Consider the following 19,652-nt stretch of genomic DNA (forward strand, 5'->3'; position numbering starts at 1 on the left):
TGTTATTAGGAACATGTTATCACTATAATTTCAGCTATTTTTGGCAAAAATTTTAGTTTTTTAAAAACTTTTTTTTAAAAGTTTAAAGTGGAAATGAACAGTTATTAAGTTACAAGAATTCCTGATGTGAGACTCATAATGTTCCAAAATCCTTTTTATTCACTTTTTGCTAAATCAGTATTACTGTTTTATCATCTGATAATTACATGTTATATTATAACCATTATTACAGGTGGAAAACTCTACCCTTAATTCTCAAAATACCTCACTTATGAACCAGAATGCCCAGTTGCTAATTCAGCAGTCTGCCTTGGAAAATGAAAATGAATCTATGGTCAAAGAAAGAGAAGAGCTTAAATCTCTCTATGATGCCCTGGTCAAAGACCATGAAAAACTAGAAAATCTTCATGAACGTCAGGCTTCTGAGTATGAGTCCCTCATTGCCAAACATGGAACACTAAAGTCTATACACAAAAATCTTGAGGTGGAACATAAGGACCTCGAAGATCGGTAATTTTTGTTGTTTTCTTACTTATAAAATATGTAAATAGTTTTTCCAAGTTAGCTTAATGAATATCATAAAATAAGTAAACATCAGAGAAATACTTTATAAAATAATTGCTTTTTCTTCAATTCTTAAATATTTTAAAAATATTTTTATTGATATCTTTCATCTTTACATAGTAGTCATTTTCCATCTCTTCTCCCAGATTGAACCCTCCCTTCTGACAAAGGAAAAGCGATTAATTAAAAATACATGATAAACCATATCTAACAATGTATAAAATAATCTTATATAGTCCTACCCCTCTCGATGTGTGTTTCATTATGAGTTCTCCAGGACTTTGACTGGTTTTTCAGTTACTCAGAATTTTATTTCCATTTAATGACTTTTCATTTTTATTTTTGTAGTCGTTGTGTATGTTGCTTTCTTGGTTCTTATTTTTTTTTTGCAGTAATTCATAAATATTCACATATTTTTCTGAATTCTTCATATTCAGAATGACTTTTAACACAGTAATATCCCACCATGTTCATAAATCATAGTTTTTCATCTATTCTCCAAATGATGGACACCTACTTCGCTTCCAATTCCACAAATAATGTTGCTTATGAATATTTTGCTAAGTTTTTCACATTTTTTTCCATCTTCAACTTCCTTTGAGGGTATATGTTCAATAGTGAAGACTTTGTTTTTCTTAGTATCATTATGCCTCATTTAGTTATTTTTCTTGCATAATTCCAAATTGAAATATTTAACTTTTAGACTAATTAACAGTTCTACCAGCTGTGCATCACTATGCCTGACTTCCCAACTATTCTTACATTAATTTTTTTCTCATCTTTTAATATTTCTTTCAGTTTGCATGGTACGAAATAAAACTTCAGTTGTTTTAATTTACATTTCTCTTAGTGAGTTGGAGCAGGTTTTCATGTGGTATATATTTTATTTATAGTTGATGAGATTTTTTATAAAGCTTCTTATTTTCTAACTACTTATTGGAGAATTCTTGGTGACATAAATTTATGTCAGTTACCTTTGGTTTTGATATCAGGCTTCAATCAGTGATATTTTATGCAGATCCTTTTCCCCATTCTACTGTATCTTTTCTAATTCTGCTCTTATTTATTTATTGCTAAGAGGACATTTTAAGTTAAATCTTTAACTTTCCCTCCCTGCTTTCCCTCTCTGGCCCCCCAGCTATAACCAGTTACTGAAACAGAAAGGACAGTTGGAAGAATTGGAAAAAATGCTCAAAGTTGAACAAGAGAAGATGATGCAAGAAAATAAGAAACATGAAACTGTAGCTGCAGAATACAAGATACTTCGAGGTGAAAATGATAGGTAATGACTAAAGATACCCAGTCCTATATTTTCTTTAATTCTAAATTAGATTAGCTTGTCACAGTACCATCCATGATGATAAGCCCATGTCTGGACTGAGAGTTTTTAGATAATTAAGGGACCATTTATTCATTCACAGAGTAGGTGCTTAAATAAATGTTTGTAGAACTACTGAATTTACTTGTCTAAATGATTTCATTTAGTTGTCCTCCCTATTTATTCTTAAATCAATAATTAAAGAATAAGCTGCCTATCCTAGTATTCAGTAGTAAGTTGAACAGATGAAATTTCTTTATTGAATCTGTCTACTTTGCATTGAATGTTAAAAACCTTTTAGATTTATGTGAAATAAAAATTAAATATTCATTTTCTATTTTGTACTTTAAACCTTTTCTTACAATTATTCACTTCTAAGAAAGATGATGGCACTTTATGACAAATTATTGAATATAAATTTTGTGTAATCATTTATTTTCAAGTAAAAAGAAATGTCTTTAATCAGTAATGATCCTTTTTAATCCCTCCTCTGTTTTAAGTTTTTTTAATATAAAATTGTATTCAAGAAAGCTTTGCCTTCCTCAATACTGTTATACCCAAATTAGTGAGTCTAAATGCTATTAGCATAGCATTACAAATTAAAAATCAGATGTTAAGCAATGTGAAAATCTTATGTATCTTTGCTGATTTTCTAATTAAAGGTTGAGTCACACATATAATCAGCTGTTGAGAGAGACTGAAATTTTACAAACTGACCACAAGAATTTAAAGAGCCTGTTAAACAATTCCAAATTGGAGCAGACAAGATTAGAAGCTGAATTTTCAAAGCTAAAGGAACAGTATCAACAGCTGGATATTACATCCACTAAACTGAATAACCAGTGTGAGGTGAGCTCCTATGCCTTTGTTTCTTATTAGTTCATAAATGCTATACTCTGGGGGAAAGACTATGCCATCACTAAATATTGGCTTGTTGGAGTTACAGTTGGAGCACTGAGGCATAAGAAATTGGAATCTGCCAGTAAGAAAACGTTGGATCCATTTTGATATCTATTAACACAGTTTATCTGTGTTAATGAGGGTCACAGACATTTTAGAGAAACTCCCTAGACTACTGTTATCATTAATTTCAGTCTCATTTACCATTCAAATCTTTCATAGCCTTGGGTTTTTCAAGAATTAACGAATTAGATGAATTTCAGTTCATACATCTTTTCCACTTAAGCTTTGGTAAGAGCTATTAGTAAGCAAACACTGAGTGGTAGCAGAAAAGGAAAAATGAAGGTCCAAAATAATCAGCCTCTGAATAATTATGACCTAGTGTGTATATCAAAGCCTACTTTCTCATCGTGTAGGTAGTTCTTAGAAACTAGCAATCAGTGAACCTTTAAATGAGAATGTTTGTAACATAGATAGAAGCCTAAAGATTTATACTTTGCGTCTTGTTGTCTAAAGTCTTCAGTCAAAAAAAATCACTTGAAAGATGTTACAGTTGATTACTGCTATCAGTGCTTATTAAATCAAATCCATATATTACCAGTATTTTGGTATTAATCTGATTCATTTATAGTATTTTAAAAATTAAACCATCTAAGTGAGGTATAATTATTAAATTTGAAGAATTTATAAAATCTGATTTTATAATATGGGCATTTGCTATATTCTATTTTTCATAGAAGAAGAAATCCTAAATTTCCAACTACAATGATTGCCTGCACAATCATACACATAGTTTACACATACCAACTGCAGCAAAACAATGACGCTCATTTGACACTGGTTAATAATCAGCAAATCCAATGAGAAATTGCAGTAAGTGATTTCTTCCATCCCAGGACTATATAAACATCCATCCAGAAGCCTAAGGGCAGTCGGAAAGGAGGCTGCTTGCAAAGTCTATTTCAGAACAGAGTAGTCTCCCACAGTGACTAGAGACACTTATAGCCTTCAAGGTTCTGTTCAGGAGTGGAAAGATCACCCAAGAAAGCCCCGGAACAGTCAGGAAGTGCAAGGGAGGGAAACTTGGGAACCTGTGGAAAAAGTGTAGCAAAGCAGCATTTCCAACACTCAGGTCAAGGGGTTCTGAAGTACCTAATGCTTTGTTTCCTGAGATACCAGAGTACCCTAAAGACCCAAGGCTCTAAATCTCACAGATCAAGAGCTAAACCCTGGGAAGTGTAGGTCAGTGTAGGAGCTTTCTTAAAACAAAACAGGGCCCCACACCTTACCCAGAAATTCAGCAAGGGATGGATGAGGCTTACCCTGGCATAAAGCCCCAATTCAAGGTCTAAAGATAGAGAGATGAGTAAGTCAAAGAAAATACTGCCCAGTATAAAGAAAATCATTTATAACTTAGCTAGTCATTATTTAGTTGTTTTTCAGTCACATCTGTCTCTTTGTGACCCCTTTTGAGGTATTCTTGGCAAAATGATTTCAGTGGTTTGCTATTTCCTTCTCCCACACATTTTATGGATAAGGAAACAAGGCAAAGAGGATTAAGTGATTTGTCCAGAGTCACACAGCCAGTAAGTGTCTGAGGTCACATTTGAACTCAGGACTTTGTGATTCCAGGCCCAGCACTCTATCCACTGTGCCACAAAGTCACAAACTCTGTAATAACTTCAAGTCAAATGATTCAAAGGAAAAAATGGATTTTCCATAAGACCTACATAAATATGTAGAAGAAATGAAGATCATAAAAAATTAAAACTCTGGAAGAAAGAATTGGAAGGAGAGTAGTTTAAAAGAAAAAGTAGTAAACCTTACTGAAGAAACAGATTCTTTGAAAACTAGAATCAATGAAACAAATCAGTGACTTCATGAGATAGTAAGGAGTATTAGAACAAACTCAAAAGATGGAAAAAATAGAAGAAAAATATATGGAAAACACTGACCAGGGAAACAGGTCAAGGAGAGATAATTTAAAAATCATTTGACTTTCTGAAAACCATGGTTCATTTTTTTTTTAACCTCCTGGACATTACATTTCAAGAAATAATTAATGAAAAGGGCCCAGGTAGAACACAGTTATCACCTGCAAAAGGAAGCCCCAAAAGTAAGAGAGTGAAGACTCCACACAGCCTCCACATCAAAAGAAAAAAGTCCTGCAAGCATACTGAAAGGAGTTCAGGTACCAAGGAACAGGAACCAGGTTGTCATAATATCTGACAGTTTCTACCATAAATCTGAGCTTGGAATACAATATCCCAAAAACGCAAAAGGTACAGACTTACAACCAAGAATAAGTTACCTAGCCAAACTGAGTATTAACCTATAGGGTAAAAAAACCTGATTTTTAAAGTAATAGATGAAAGGACCAGAATTGATTTGAACTTTTCAAGACCACAAACACAAGAGGCCAGGAAAATCTAGAAGGAGAAATTTATTTGAGAAATTGGAAGGGGCTTAATTGTAGCACCATTCTAATAAGAGGAGAAACAAGTATCTCTTCAGAAACTTAATGTCTTCAAAAGATATTGAAAAAGTTAAATAAGAAAAACATCAGATCTGAGGATGGATTGGTTCTCTTTTGAGGGTCGTAAGAGGAGAAGGGGAAGAGAAGTTAAAATGAAGACTACACACTGATATAGAAAGGAAGGAAGGAAGCAGGGGAACTTCAATATTTCTCAAAATTGGGTTGTGAAAAAAGACTCCCCAACCATGAAAGAAGGTGAGAGGAGCAGGCATTAGATAAATCTCATTTTTCTGTGAAAGACACAAAGGAATATTGAACACATATAAACAGTTTGGTAGAAAAACTACATTAATTTTTTTAAAAAAGGAAACAAATGGGGATGGGGCACTTTAAAGGAAAGATGTTAACTGGGAAAAGAGGAGCTTCAAGGAAAGCACAATTTTCCTGTCCTGAAGGGAAGATGAATTGCCTTAGATAGATTGAGGAATGCTGAGCAGATTGTGGTTATTAGGACCAATGACAAAAGAGATGTTCTCAGAGAATCTTGAGTAATATGTCCTAATGCAGAATAAAGTGAGCATAACAGAACAATTCATTCAGGGATAGCAGTGTTATAAAGAAAAACAATTCTGAGAGACTTAAGAACTCTAATCAAAACAATGACCAAATATGTATCCCTAGGAATTTTGATGATGTATGATGAACAAGGAATTTTCCCCCTTTTTCTTTTTTTAATTTGGGAGTTTGTATATAAGTGGGAAGGATAGCAGTGTTGATGCCAAAAAGGGGTCTCTTGAAACATTTTTTAAGTGCAGAAAAGTCAGAAGGAAACAGACAAGCAAGACAGTTTTGAAAATAGAAGTTATTGTATTCTCATTAAAAGCAAGCAGAATGAAATGGAAATTTTTGGTTTTATATTGGAGGCAACTGGTGGGTAGGTAGAGTGCTGGTCCTGGAGTCAGGAAGGCCTGAATTGTTCAACTGACCTCAGCCACTTAGTAGCTGTGAGACCCTGGGCAAGTCACTTACCTCTGTTTCCCCAACTGTCAAATGAGACCAATAATAATACCTGCATCACAGGGTTGATGCTTTGAAAATGCCTTGGGAGCTTTTTTAGAAGATTGCTACTAAAGACCATTTTTGTTGCTTACATTTTTGTAACTATGGGCATGAATTATCTCAGCAGTCATTTGACCAGAATTGTTTAATAATTTTCTCATTATACTGTTCCCCAGCTTTTTACTGTGTATAATATTCGTGTGACTTCTCCAGGCCTCAGTTTCTGTATCTGTAAAATAAGGGTGTTAAATTTAGATGGACTTTACGTTTCCTTCCAGTTCTAAACTTTTGTTTTATTTCCCCTCTGCCCCTTCCCCGCGGTAGAATGTAAGATCCTTGAGAGCAGTTAAGAACTGTTTCACTTTTGTCTTTCCATTCTTAGCTCCTGGCACAGGACCTTGCATATAGTAGATGCTAAATGCGTTATTAATGAATTGGATTTTCATCCCTGTAAATTTAGTTTATATACTAGTAGAACTGGCCTAGTAATTTATACATTAGTCATACTTGAAAGGCAATGTATAAATATCACAGAGTCTGGATCACCCAGGTGTCAATCTAGCTCTGTCACTTAACTTCTCAGTGCCCCAGGTAACCCTCCAAGACTACAGGTTGCAGATATAATTGGCAGAGAAGGTATCCTCACCAGAATTCCCTACAGTAAGGAAGTCACAGGTCAGGACAAAAAAAGTTCATGTTCAAATGTTATTTCTGTTTTGTGTTCAATTGAATGCTCTTGTTATTACTATTCTTTTGGTAAATGAGTTATTCTCGAGAACTTTGTGCATAAGTTTTGAGGTTATTAATAATACAGTTCTATCTGTGGATATATTCAAGTATGTATTATAAGCAGGATAAACATCAATCTTCTGTAAAAATTTTCCCTTGGATGTTATATAGTCTTTAATTTTCTTGGATGAGGTAGACTTTTTCTCATCTTTCTTGTTGGAATAATCTTTGTAGGAAACAGATCATTTGATTTCTTGATGGCTACATATTATTTTTCTTTGCTCACGTTTAGCCCAGTGGCCTAGATTGGTTCATGCTCTGTGAACTCTTTTAAACATAGTAGGTGAATATGACTCATGTCAGCCTTTATAAAGAAAGGTCATTTGAATGATACTTTTGCTCAAAAATATTTTAAAATAAAACAACAACTTTAAAGACTTAAAAGTAGCCATTAAGGAGAAGATTTTAAATTGCACATAGGAGCAATTGTAGCAAAGATAACCACTGCTTTGGAGAGGCCTCTTTTTTTTCTTTTGTGGAGAAAGCCATGGCAAGCAGTACCTAAGCAGAAAACTGTAATTGACTGTTATGGTCTTCCTAAAAATCATGTGTCATCCCTGAAAGTGAAATGTAGCAGTTTAAAAAAAAAATTATGGTAATTTAAAACAGGAAATCACATGAAAAATAAAAAGTAAGGTTTTTATGAATTTGATAGTTTTTGCTCTTTTGTATACCATATACATTTTTTTAAACAATGATAATTCTTTTGTTCAGAATGATGCCATTATTGTTCAAATGTTAGCAGTCTTAAGAAAGACTTGGAAAATATTTTATATTATTTAATTGATTCTTTCTATTCTTATTGATGTATATATTGATTTCTCTTAAAATTTTATTTTCTTTATCAGTTACTTAGCCAACTTAAAGGAAACTTAGAAGAAGAAAACAGACATCTACTAGATCAAATTCAGACATTAATGCTCCAAAATAGAACACTATTGGAACAGAATATGGAAAGCAAGGATCTTTTTCATGTTGAACAAAGACAGTATATGTAGGTACCAAATAATTATGAACTGTTGTGTACTGTTTACTTTCCAGTAACACTAATTAATGAATCCCATGACCTTTTCTCATTCCTGATCTTCCTTGACCTCTCTTACTCATTTAGCATGGTCCCCCTTCTTAAAATTCTCCTGTGGTGGTACCTATAATTCTAGACTATTGTAATTGTTTTCCTGCATCATTCTGGTAGCTGTTCCTCTTTTTCATTCCTTGGTGTTTTATGTTCCACCTACCTTCTCTAATAATGACATTTCCCAGAATTTTCTCCTCCTTTCTATTTTTTTCCTTCCTCTGTGGTATATGATCCTCTGCCACAACTTCCATCTATTACTTTTGTGTGAACAATTCTCATATCTGTATCTTTATCCTTTCTTTTTCTCCTAGGCTCCAACCATACATCTCCATTCACCTACTAGGCAATTTTTTTGGCATGTCAAATTCAATATGTCTAAAACTAAAGTCACTTTATTTACATTCCCCATTTCTCCTTTCCCCCAGCTTCTACTCCTTGTCCCAAAAGGCTTCCGTTTAACCCATCTTCCTTATTTCAATGATTGGTATTGTCTTTCTTATAGTCATTTTGTAACCTCAGAGTCACTTTTTTATTCTTTGTTCTTCCTTGCCCCTATATTGAAAAACTTTTTGAGTCATATTAATTCTTCTCCTACAGTATCTGTCTCATACATCTCACTTTTCCATTTTCACTTACATTACTTTATTTCGGGCCACCATTATTTCTTATCCAGACATCCTATTACCTACTGACTAGTTTCCCTTCTCCAGGACATCTTTTAAACATGGCTAGATATTCTATTGCATTTATCTTATAATTTCCTTTATTGACACCCCATTTTTAATAACCATTCCCTAAATACAGTCCAGTATTTAAGGCCCTTCAAGATCTGACCCAGCCTTAATACCTGCTTTTTGGAGGAGGGGCCCTAAAGCTATGATTTCGTTAGTATGGAGAAATCCTGATGAGATAGCTCCCTCTACCAAAGCAGATTAGAACTGTTATAGCGTAGAGAGTTGACTGGGGCATTGAGAGGTCAAGTGACTTTCCTAGTACATCAGAAGGAAAACTTTTAACTGTGGTCTTCCTGACACCTACGTAATCTTTCTATTCACTATGGCAAGTCAAATCAACAAGCATTTGTTAATCACCTACTATGTGCCAGACACAAGGGGCTCACAATTTAATGGTAGAGACAACATGAGATAACATATGTAAAAAGAACACATATACAGGATAAACTGAAGATAAGCTCAGAGGGACAGCACTAACATTGAGGACCTGGAAAGGTTTCTTGCAGAAGGTGATATTTTAGCTGTATCTTGAAGGAAGGCAGAGATAAGGAAGGAAAGGTTCTTATTCCAGGCATGGGGACAACCAGCGAAAATGCCCAGAGGAAAAGCAAGGGAACTAGTGTCAGTGCTTCCTAGAGTACTTGAAAGGGAAATAAGGTTTGAGAAAATTGGAAAGGTGTTGGAAGTTACCAAGGTTATGAAGGTCTTTAAAAGCCAAGCAGAGGATTTTATCTTTTATCCTGGAGATAATACTTAGCTACTGGAGCTGATTGGGAGTTGGGGGTATATGTGTAACATGTTCAAAAGTATTTTAGGAAGATCAATTTGATAGCTGAGGAGAAGACAGACTAGACTGGGGAGAGGCTGCAGGCAGGGAGACCAACCAGAAGGCTACTGCAATAAGTTACGTGTAAGTTAATATAAGCCTATATACCAGGGTAGTAGCAGTGTCAGAGGAGAGAATGGTGCATATAGGAGAGATGTTACAAAAGTCAAAACTACAAGCCCTGGCATTCAGTGGATTGGGGGATGGAGTAGAGGGGGCAGCAAAAGAGAATGGAGAGTCAGGGATGACACCTGGGTTGTGTATCAGTAAGCACCCCAACATACACAGGGGAGCCTGCTATCACAGGTTCTTAGATCTGCATACATAAAAGGAAAGCAACTTTTGAGGGGTTAACAATCCCTTTAATCAAATACATGTAGCATTCCTTTAACCAAGCACATATATCATTCACCTAATTCAGGGGAGTCAGCACCCTGAACTTCAAAGCAAATACAGAGAAATTAAAAGTCAACAGACATGGCTTCCTTTGCCTGAATTCAATAGGCAGTTCCAGCTGTCTAACAAGAGTTACCAGAGAGGGAATCACAACATCTGAGTTCTCAAAGCCTGGGGCTTCTTCTTAGCTGCTTCCCACAGTCCTCCTCTGGCCAAACAAACACTTCCAGTCAGTAAGCCCCAAAATAAAACCTGCACCTCAGAATCTTTATACACTTTTTAGAGCCAGAGGGCATCACATCCGTTGAGAACCAGTGCCTCATTAACAAAAGGCTTACAGATCTTCCCAGGCCAGACAATGTGTGAGAAAGATCCTCCTTAATCACATTCTAAATAGAGGCATCATACTTCTTGAACAGATCCTATTTTACTTACCATTACAGGTTGCAAGGCTGGGTTGGCTGAGGCTGTGGTAGTACTCTGGAAAGTAATAGAGAAGTTTGGAAGGGAGAGATTTTGGGGTTAAGTTAATTACTTCAGTTTTATACATGTTTAGCCTAAAACAACCTCTCTGAGATGTCCACTTGGCAGTTGGAGATGTGAAACTGGGGGTCAGGAGAGAAGTTAAAGGTTGACCAAGACATCTGAGAATCATCTGCATATAATTGGTAATTGAATCATGGAAGCTGATGAAATCAACAAACACCACAGTATAGAGGAAAGACAATAAAAGAGAACCCAGAACAGAGCCCTTGAGGACACCTACCTGTAGTGGACCAGACCTAGCTAAAGATAATCTAGCAAAGGAGACTGAAAAGAGCTATCAGACAGGAGGAAAGCCAGAGAGAGAATAGTATCGCCAGACCTAGAGAGAAGAGAGTGAGCAATAGTGTTAAAGTCTGCAGAAAGGTCAGGATGAAGAGATCACTGGTTACTCTTGAGAGAATGATTTCGGTTACATGTTGTCAGATGGCAGAGCTGTTTAAAAATAGAGTGGGGGGGCACAACTAGTTGGTGCAGTGGACAGAGCATCAGCCTTAGAGACAGGAGGACTCAAGTTCAAATCCAACCTCAGGTACTTAAAACTAGCTGTGTTATCCTGGACAAGTCAACTTAACCCCAATTGCCTCACATACACAAAAAAAAGTGCAAGGAAAGGAAATGGGCACCCCCATTATAAATGGCCCTCTCTAGGAATTTAGCCACAAAAAGAAGGAAAGATAAGATGATAGCTAATGGAGATGGACAGAACAAGAAAGAGTTTTTTGGGGATGAGGGAAGACATAGATGTATGTCCATAGACTGTAGGGAAGCAGCCAGTAGACAAGGGGCAATTGAAGATTAGTAAGGTATAGAGGTAAAGGTGTGGGGGTGAGGGAAATAATCAGTTCAGTTTTGGACGTATTGTCATGACACGCTGTATCTCTCTCATACATGAATATGTTCAGTATATATTCCAGCTAAACTTGTTTTTTCACCTTTTCCTTAAGATAAACTGCGCTTTTCTCCATCATATTATTTTTTCTGTCTGCATTGCAATTCCTTATTCTGTAGGTCTGTCTTTCAAAATGCTCTCTCTCCTTCAAGACCTAGCTTGTCATCTCTTCTGTCAGGTTTTCTCTGAATTTCCCCGACTAAGAGTGATTTCTCCCTTTTCTTAAGGGAAATTCCTTTTGTATTTTGTAACTTTGGGGGCATAATATTGCTATCTTTTATGGTTCTTGTATGTATGTCATCTCCCTAGTAGGTGGAAATTACAAGCCACTGAGGACAAGATACTTTGTACCATACATTGCCTAGGTCTTGTTCATTGTAGGTCCTCAGTTAATATTTGCAGAATTTTTAAATTAAATATGTTTTGAAGAACATATCACATTGATACTTTAAACTTCTAAGAATTTGTGTACTATTATATAATTTCATGTATGTTTTTTTATAAATGTCTCCACTAATCATACATACGTACATTTTTTGTATATATGTATATATCTTTGATACTAACCACATTGAAATACAAAAAGTAAAATCTTGCTATTAAATTTCTTTCTCATGTAAGGTTAAAGATCACAATAACACCACTGGTAAATCAGAGCCAGCTTCAGAGGCAGCAAAACCTGGGTGTAAATCCTGCCTCTGATGTTCTAGATTTGTGATTCTCTGTGCCCCTGAGCAAATCTCTTAGGCTTTAAGTTACATAGCAATTGCTGATTTGCATTGGTAGAGGAAATTTCATTTTTGGGAGTTGCCAATAATGATAATAATAAAAATTGCTAGAATTATAGGGAGCTTTAAAGTTTATAAAGCCCTGTCTCATTTGATCAACCAGTGAAATTATAGGTCCATTTAAAAAAAAGAAAAAGGCATGATAGTGCAATGGAGAACGAAAACATAAATAGCATTATTCTAGAGACTTTTATTAGTTTCTTTACAATGGGACATGTACTAGGTTGGTAGGCCATGCTACCCAAAGGGATGGAGGGAGCCTTAACTTTAATTTAATTGCATCTATCAAGATTATTTTTTACTTTATTGCTAAGTATATATTATAAATTTTAAAAGAGCAACCTAAAAAGAGTAACACCCCTTAAAGCTATTATGTTGTTAGCTATTCTCGATTTTTCTAGACAGATTTAAAACCAAATTTCTAAAAAAATTAATTTAATCTTATAAATAACTTTGTAAAGTTCTAAAATGTATTTCCCCTTATTTTAGTGATAAATTAAATGAGTTGAGAAGACAAAAAGAAAAATTAGAAGAAAAGATTATGGATCAGTACAAATTTTATGACCCATCACCTCCCAGAAGGTATTGTCATATATTTATGAATATTCATTAGCAAAAATGTTAAATTAACAGTACTTGTAGAATCTTTTAAAGTTTTATATTTTTACAGAAGACTAAATATTTCATGTTTAATTTTTAATGAGTTGTTTTCTCAATGACAATTATTCTATTAGGAGAGGCAACTGGATTACTTTAAAAATGAGGAAACTTATAAAGTCTAAGAAAGATGTTAATCGGGAACGCATGAAGTCTCTAACGTTAACACCCACACGTTCAGAATCCAGTGAAGGATTTCTTCAGCTACCCCATCAAGACAGTCAAGATAGTTCATCAGTGGGTTCAAATTCTCTAGAAGATGGGCAAACCGTGGGGACCAAGAAAAGCAGCAGTGAGTGCTTTAAAAGTTTTAATTTTTGTTAGAAATATTGACTGACATCAGTATCTTCCAGGCATGTTAACAAATTACTTAATATAAGAGAAATGCCCTACATTTCATGTTCTTAAGTGTAAGTATAAAAGGAATTATAGAGATAGTTAAAGAAATGAATTGACTATTCACACATCAGGTAGCAAGAAAAAAATATTCTTTCACACTGATTACACACTATTTGTATATCTATTTCTCCCTTTTTCCTTCTCCCTTGAGTTTTTTCTCTTTTCACTCATATCTTTCTGTCTGGTATCTAAATTGTGGCCTTCATAATAATATTTGCTTAATTAACCTAGGTAGACTGCCTTTGTGGTATGGTGTAGTTAGCTGAGTTTACTTTTAAATTCCACATGGTTTCTCCGTTTTTAAAATATTATTATAATAGAACTTAAATGTTGGGATACAAGCTTAACATCATCACATCATTGACCTTTTCTGAGTTATGTGCAAAACATTCATATGAACATAGAGGGAGACAGTTTGACCATGAAAGCCTCATGATGGAATGACAAGAATGCTAAAGAGTTAAATCTAGATTCTGGTCTATCTCAGCCACTGACAGACAGTTTTCTTAACCATTCTGAACTTTAGCTTCCCTCCTGTGGGAAATAGTTAAAACATCAGCCCTAATTCATCTCATAAGTATTTTGTGAGCATCATCTGAGATAATAAAAATGAATGCACTCCGAAATACTATACAGTTGTTACTTGGCATTCTTTAGAAGTCGATCCATTGAATGGTGAAGCATGATTGTACTGTACATAAATATTTTTAGGTCGTTTTAGGTTCTAAGAAATAACAAAACGTATTTATTTTGTGATTTACACATGATAATTAGCAAAGGAAGCATGTACAAAGGTAATATATGTTTGTATATCAAATTACAATTTTAAAAGAATTGATTTTTAGCAATAATTGCAAAAGTACTATATCAAAGCTATAAATGTTGATGTTGTGCCCTAGAGCACACTTAATACTGCAAGTTTTATGGTACTTTTGCATTAGAGATATGTCTAACTACATGTACTTGACCTAAAATAATTCTAGGAAGACTGTTTTTTAAGAGGAAGGTACAAGTAATTGATAGGTAGATCCAGAAATTTAGATCCTGGAATTATTAAATTCAAAAAAAGCTGTTGAAGTTATTACTCATTCTTTCAGAAACAGATACAGTAGTTGGGGAGAAAGAAGAATAAATAATGCATAGTATTGTAGAATTTAAGCTATAGCAAACTAATGAATAAGTCTTTAAATTTATATATTGTATTTTGCTGGTTTGGGAAAAGTATTTAATTCTGTCTTATATTTTTATATGTCTTGTAGAATAGTAGAGCTTAAGTTTTTAACAAAATGTATGCTAAATTTCTTAGTTTTCGGTAGATGATGACAATCAAATTATTTCATTAATATAATGAATATTATACAAACTTTTAGATCTTCAAATATAAAATATCTGATATGTGATTAAAGAAAAGGAGCAAAAATGAAGCTTTATTCATTCTGTTGGATAGAGAAACTTTAATGATAGATGGCTATATATAAAACCTAGGTGTATGAAAAGGTGCTGCAGTCTGTTTTGGACCCAGTGTTTTTTAATAGAACTTTTTGTATGAGGATCTAAAGGAAATACTCTCTCCAGTTTAAAATTTAAGGATCCCCCCCAAAAAAATTTAACACTTACAAAAATTAGCATATTTTTATTCCAGTAATCCATGGCCATGCAGTAGAAAAATGACCACATCTTAGTAAAGGGATCCCATTCTTCCCTTTTCTGTTAAATTCAGAAATGTTTTGGGTTTTGTTCCTTTTTTTTGTTAATGTGGCCAGCAAAAAGTTGAAATAAGTTTGTTTTAGATAGGACAATGCACATGCATGCTACTACCATTCAAATTTGTTTTGGCCAGCGTCCATTTTCACATTTCTTTTAGTTCTTTTCTTTTTAGTCATTAAAAATATGTTTGCCAAACTAGAAAAGAAATAGTTCACATAAACTTTTTGCCTATATCACTATTGTGCCAACTTTCTAACTTACCAGTAAGTATAAATTTCACAAATTTACTATTTTTAACTCTATTTTAGTCAAGAGTTCTTAGTCAAAAGGATAATATTTACATGATGATAATAACCAAGAGAAAAGCAAAATTTTAAAAGAAAACATAGTTTACAATTTTAAAAATTTCTATGTACTTAAGTTGAACAGCTTTATATTTTGGTATAAAATTCCAGAAATTTATATTTGCGACATATTCTCATAAAGAATTGGAAAAGGGACCTGTGTTTCTAGGCACCTGCATTTATAATGCTCCAGATATTCCTGAACCTTAATGATTCTACCTTTTAGCCATAAAATGTTACTGCAAAATAAGATCTTGTACTTTCTAAAATATCTTTTTAAAAGTGTTGTGGAGATTTTAAAGTACATGAATAATATTTTCTGTTGTGCCTGCTTGCATATATAATATCTCCATTTCCTTTTATCTTTACCAAAGCTTAATTCTAATACAGTGCTTCTATCAGAATTCTCTTTTCTAAACTCTTCCTATATCTAATTCCTCCTTTATAAAATATGGATATTATTGTTTGTTTCTCCATAACAAAAGTTCTCTTAGAGGAGAACAACATTATCATAGTGCTAATGCTGAGAATTACTATCCAAAAATTTAGTTTAAACTGAAAAATTAATTCCCTCTTCTCCATGTAATATCTTGAGGGAATTGTGAAATATCTGTATAGGCTTTTGAGAAATTCTTTTAAATTTCCCCCACCTCCACAATTAAAATTGATACACACTCATAAAATATACAGTCTACTTTGATAAACACATTAGTTTTTATCCCTCTCCTCAAAATAAAGCTTTATCTATGAAGCTCTAATATAAACATTAAAGGGAAAATAGAAAATTGGAAAAGGTGGTGAGGTTTCATATGTTACTAAGTAATACCATATGTTTCATTACAGGTATATATGGTCTTTTCTTATTTCTGTTGTATATAATTCTCAGCAATTCCTGTGTTATAGGAATAACCAAACTCCAAGTGTATGTTCCTCACCATTGTCTTCAGTGCTATTCCAATATATTTAGATTTCATGGTACAGATTTCATGATCACTATCATTCAAAAAGCATGAGAATAATAGATTTAGAATAGTGTACATAGCTGAAACTCAAACATATTCATTCCTGTCCTTAGTTTCAACATTTAACTCCCATCTGTTCTTCTTCCTTTTTTTCTTTCATTTCCCTGTTTCCGTTTTTCCTCATGCTCTGACATTAAAGTGGTTGCACTGAAAAGACTGCCCTTTTTGAGGAACAGACCGAAGGATAAAGACAAAATGAAGGCCTGCTACCGTCGCTCCATGTGTAAGACTTTATGACAGTTCAGCTTCTTTCAAATGGCTATACTGGCTTCCATTACTAATTTTTCACTAACCTTTTTCCTTGGACTGCACTAATTTTCATACTTTGCAGAGTGCAGTCTTCCTATAATACAAGGAGCTGGAGCATTATTTTTTTTCAACCTGGCACTGAAATTATATTATATGCATGTTCACTAATGCATATATAATATGTGTACCTGCTTAGTACATATACGTTGTCTCAGTTTCTAGTACAATTCAGATCTGAGGGGATAATCCCTCCAAAACTAGATTTGATATATCACAGGAAATTCCTTAACAAGTTTTATTTTTTTTTTTAAATGTATCTAAATTATTAGTTTGAGACATTGGTTTTCTAAAAAAATCTGGTGCAAGAAAAATAAAAAGGTCTGTGACCCTTGAAAATGTTTGTCATTCCTTCTTTTGTAACACTTTCTGTTTGGTCAAAAAAAAGTAGAATGGGTAATTGATTAATTTAAAGGTATATGACTTTGGATACTATTGTTTTCCAGTTTGTCTTCCCAAATTTAATGTTTGTTTGATATACAAATAATTTGTTCCTTCAGTAACCTACAATGACTAAGAACCCTTTACCATTTTCAACTTTAATATTATATTAGAACCTCTATCCATCTTACCTTTAATCATTCCATTTTGTCATTGCAAAACAACATACCAAGGCTTCTAACTCTGTTGCATATCATTACAGCAAAAGCATGACAGTTGTATATAAATACCTTTCTCTGACTGCCAAAGGAAAAGTTAAAAAGTAAAAGCACACATTCACTGAAAATTCAGCCTTTGGCCTCTGTAACACTTGTCATTCAGCTGAATGCATGTCTTAATGTGGTTATAAAGCATTTATGTACAGTTACATTGATGCATAGACTGATGTCACACAGTTTAAGATACAAAATAAGATTAAGAACAAATTCATTAAATCATGCTTATTCATTTGCTTTCATTTGCATCCCAGCCATGAATGACCTGGTGCAATCCATGGTCCTAGCAGGAGGACAATGGACAGGTAGTTCTGAGAATTTGGAGGTTCCTGATGATATTTCTACGGGTAAAAGGAGAAAAGAATTGGGAGCTATGGCCTTCTCTACTACAGCTATCAACTTTGCAGCTGTCAACTCTTCTACAGGCTTCAGATCCAAGCAGTTGGTTAATAATAAAGGTATAGGCAGTCTGTTTGAACTATGGTGTGACTTTGTTGGCTACAAGAATTTATTCTTAGTTGCTTTCTTTTATACTATTTTCTTGGCCTAACTAAATTTCCACAAAGTTATGTGTTAAGTTTTTTTAAGCTGTATAAAGCATTTCAAAGAGCTCAAGGCATTGAATAAATATGTTATGGAACTGTACCAAAGCAATTTTCATTAACACCTGCAAAAATCCCAAAACAACATGGAAAGGAAAGGAGTGGGAGAAATCAGTGAAAGAAACAGTGCAACATAGGAAAGTAAGAGACATTAACTTCAGACAAAAGGAGCCACATAGAACTATCAAGATATTTGCTTTCTAAGATCACAGGGAGATGCTAATGGTACTTTTAGGGCCTTTCACTAAGACATTCTACTTCAGCTAAAACTACATAGTTTCTACCTCTTAGCTCTAGCTTTTCCTTTTTAAAAAATGCAAAACTCACTATAATACAGCACTTTATTCAATGAAATATATTACATAATGAACAAGGTACTAGAATGAAAGAGAATTTCCGTATACTTTGTAAATGAAGCCTTCTAATGAAATTTTTGGGGGATGAAAAATTTGTTTTATCCTTTTTACTATTTTATGTGTAGATACCACATCATTTGAAGATGTAAGTCCACAAGGTATTAGTGATGATTCTAGTACGGGATCAAGAGTTCATGGTAAGAAGTGGACTTTTAGTTAATGCATAGTGAATGCAGAATGGGAATGTTAAGAATGTTGCATAATGTAGGTGAATGATAGCATTTCAAGAAAGCATGTGCTTATATAACTTCAGTATTTCTCGACTGCTCTTGTAACTTCTCCAATTCTAATACTTCCTTTCTAAAGGATATTGCTTCATCTAAATATTCTCTATTTTTAATCATTTTCATTTATGAAGTGTGCCTGAACAGGATCCAGAAATGGAGGTGGGGGAGTTTGGCCAGTTTCTCCAGTATTGGGATAAAGTTATAAATTACATGTTTTACTATTTTTTAAATAGTAATTTTTTAAAGTTCCAATTTCTATTTGAAAAAAGCTATTAGAAAACTTTTTTATAAAATAAGTCATTTTAGAGTAGGCAAATTTTATTTTATGAATCAGATTAATTGAAAGACATTTTATCCTTATTCAGATAAAATAGCGTAGGACACTTAATACAATTGTCTCCCTTATATTGGATAGGAGTACTGGACATTAACTGTGCAGATGCTCGTACTCCTCCTGTTCGTGGCATCGCTACCATGTGCAGGGTTCCTTGTCAGATCTGTTGTAAGTGATATAATTACTAGCATTTTTCTGCATGCCGTTATTTTCAACTAATGCAGACTTGGTTTCTATCTCACTTACCATTTTCAGTATTAATATGCATTTTCTCTTTTCCTTTTCCTTAAATCCAACTTTGCTAGTACTGTTCTTTTCTGAAGTGTGTGTCCTCTTGAACAGCTTGGAAATTCCTCCTCTTTCTAATCTGAAAGAATCAATCTTTAGTTACACTGGGCATGCTCAAGCCTGTGAAATCATGCATGATTACTACCACAGAGCATTCAGGAAGATCTGCTGGATTGGACTTCTTATGTTGTCTCCTGATTTTTTTTTTTTTCATTTAGCTTCCAGACCAGCCAGCCTTGATAGTGGTAGAACATCCACTAGTAATAGCAATAATAATGCTTCACTCCATGATGTCAAAGGTATGCTGGAAGGAAATAATATTAGTGTGCTC

The 19,652-nt window shown here is 34.0% G+C and overlaps 1 protein-coding gene across 12 annotated transcripts in view; it reads left to right on the plus strand.

The window, feature by feature from the left end:
- Window positions 1-19,652, plus strand: part of CCDC88A (coiled-coil domain containing 88A) — a 158,593-nt gene that overhangs the window by 127,782 nt on the left and 11,159 nt on the right. For 4 of the 12 annotated variants that reach the window (XM_072635531.1, XM_072635522.1, XM_072635524.1 and 1 more), the window contains exons 20-30: window positions 233-510; window positions 1,703-1,846; window positions 2,545-2,731; window positions 7,955-8,100; window positions 12,853-12,945; window positions 13,098-13,312; window positions 16,632-16,715; window positions 17,709-17,912; window positions 18,538-18,609; window positions 19,115-19,201; window positions 19,540-19,620. In XM_072635531.1, coding sequence (XP_072491632.1) covers window positions 233-510; window positions 1,703-1,846; window positions 2,545-2,731; window positions 7,955-8,100; window positions 12,853-12,945; window positions 13,098-13,312; window positions 16,632-16,715; window positions 17,709-17,912; window positions 18,538-18,609; window positions 19,115-19,201; window positions 19,540-19,620 — 1,591 coding nt within the window. The remainder of the gene's footprint in view (window positions 1-232; window positions 511-1,702; window positions 1,847-2,544; window positions 2,732-7,954; window positions 8,101-12,852; window positions 12,946-13,097; window positions 13,313-16,631; window positions 16,716-17,708; window positions 17,913-18,537; window positions 18,610-19,114; window positions 19,202-19,539; window positions 19,621-19,652) is intronic. The other 8 variants (XM_072635532.1, XM_072635533.1, XM_072635527.1 and 5 more) reach the window with 3 other exon arrangements.

Source organism: Notamacropus eugenii, chromosome 1 (genome assembly GCF_028372415.1).
Source record: "Notamacropus eugenii isolate mMacEug1 chromosome 1, mMacEug1.pri_v2, whole genome shotgun sequence".
Lineage (NCBI taxonomy): Eukaryota > Metazoa > Chordata > Mammalia > Diprotodontia > Macropodidae > Notamacropus > Notamacropus eugenii.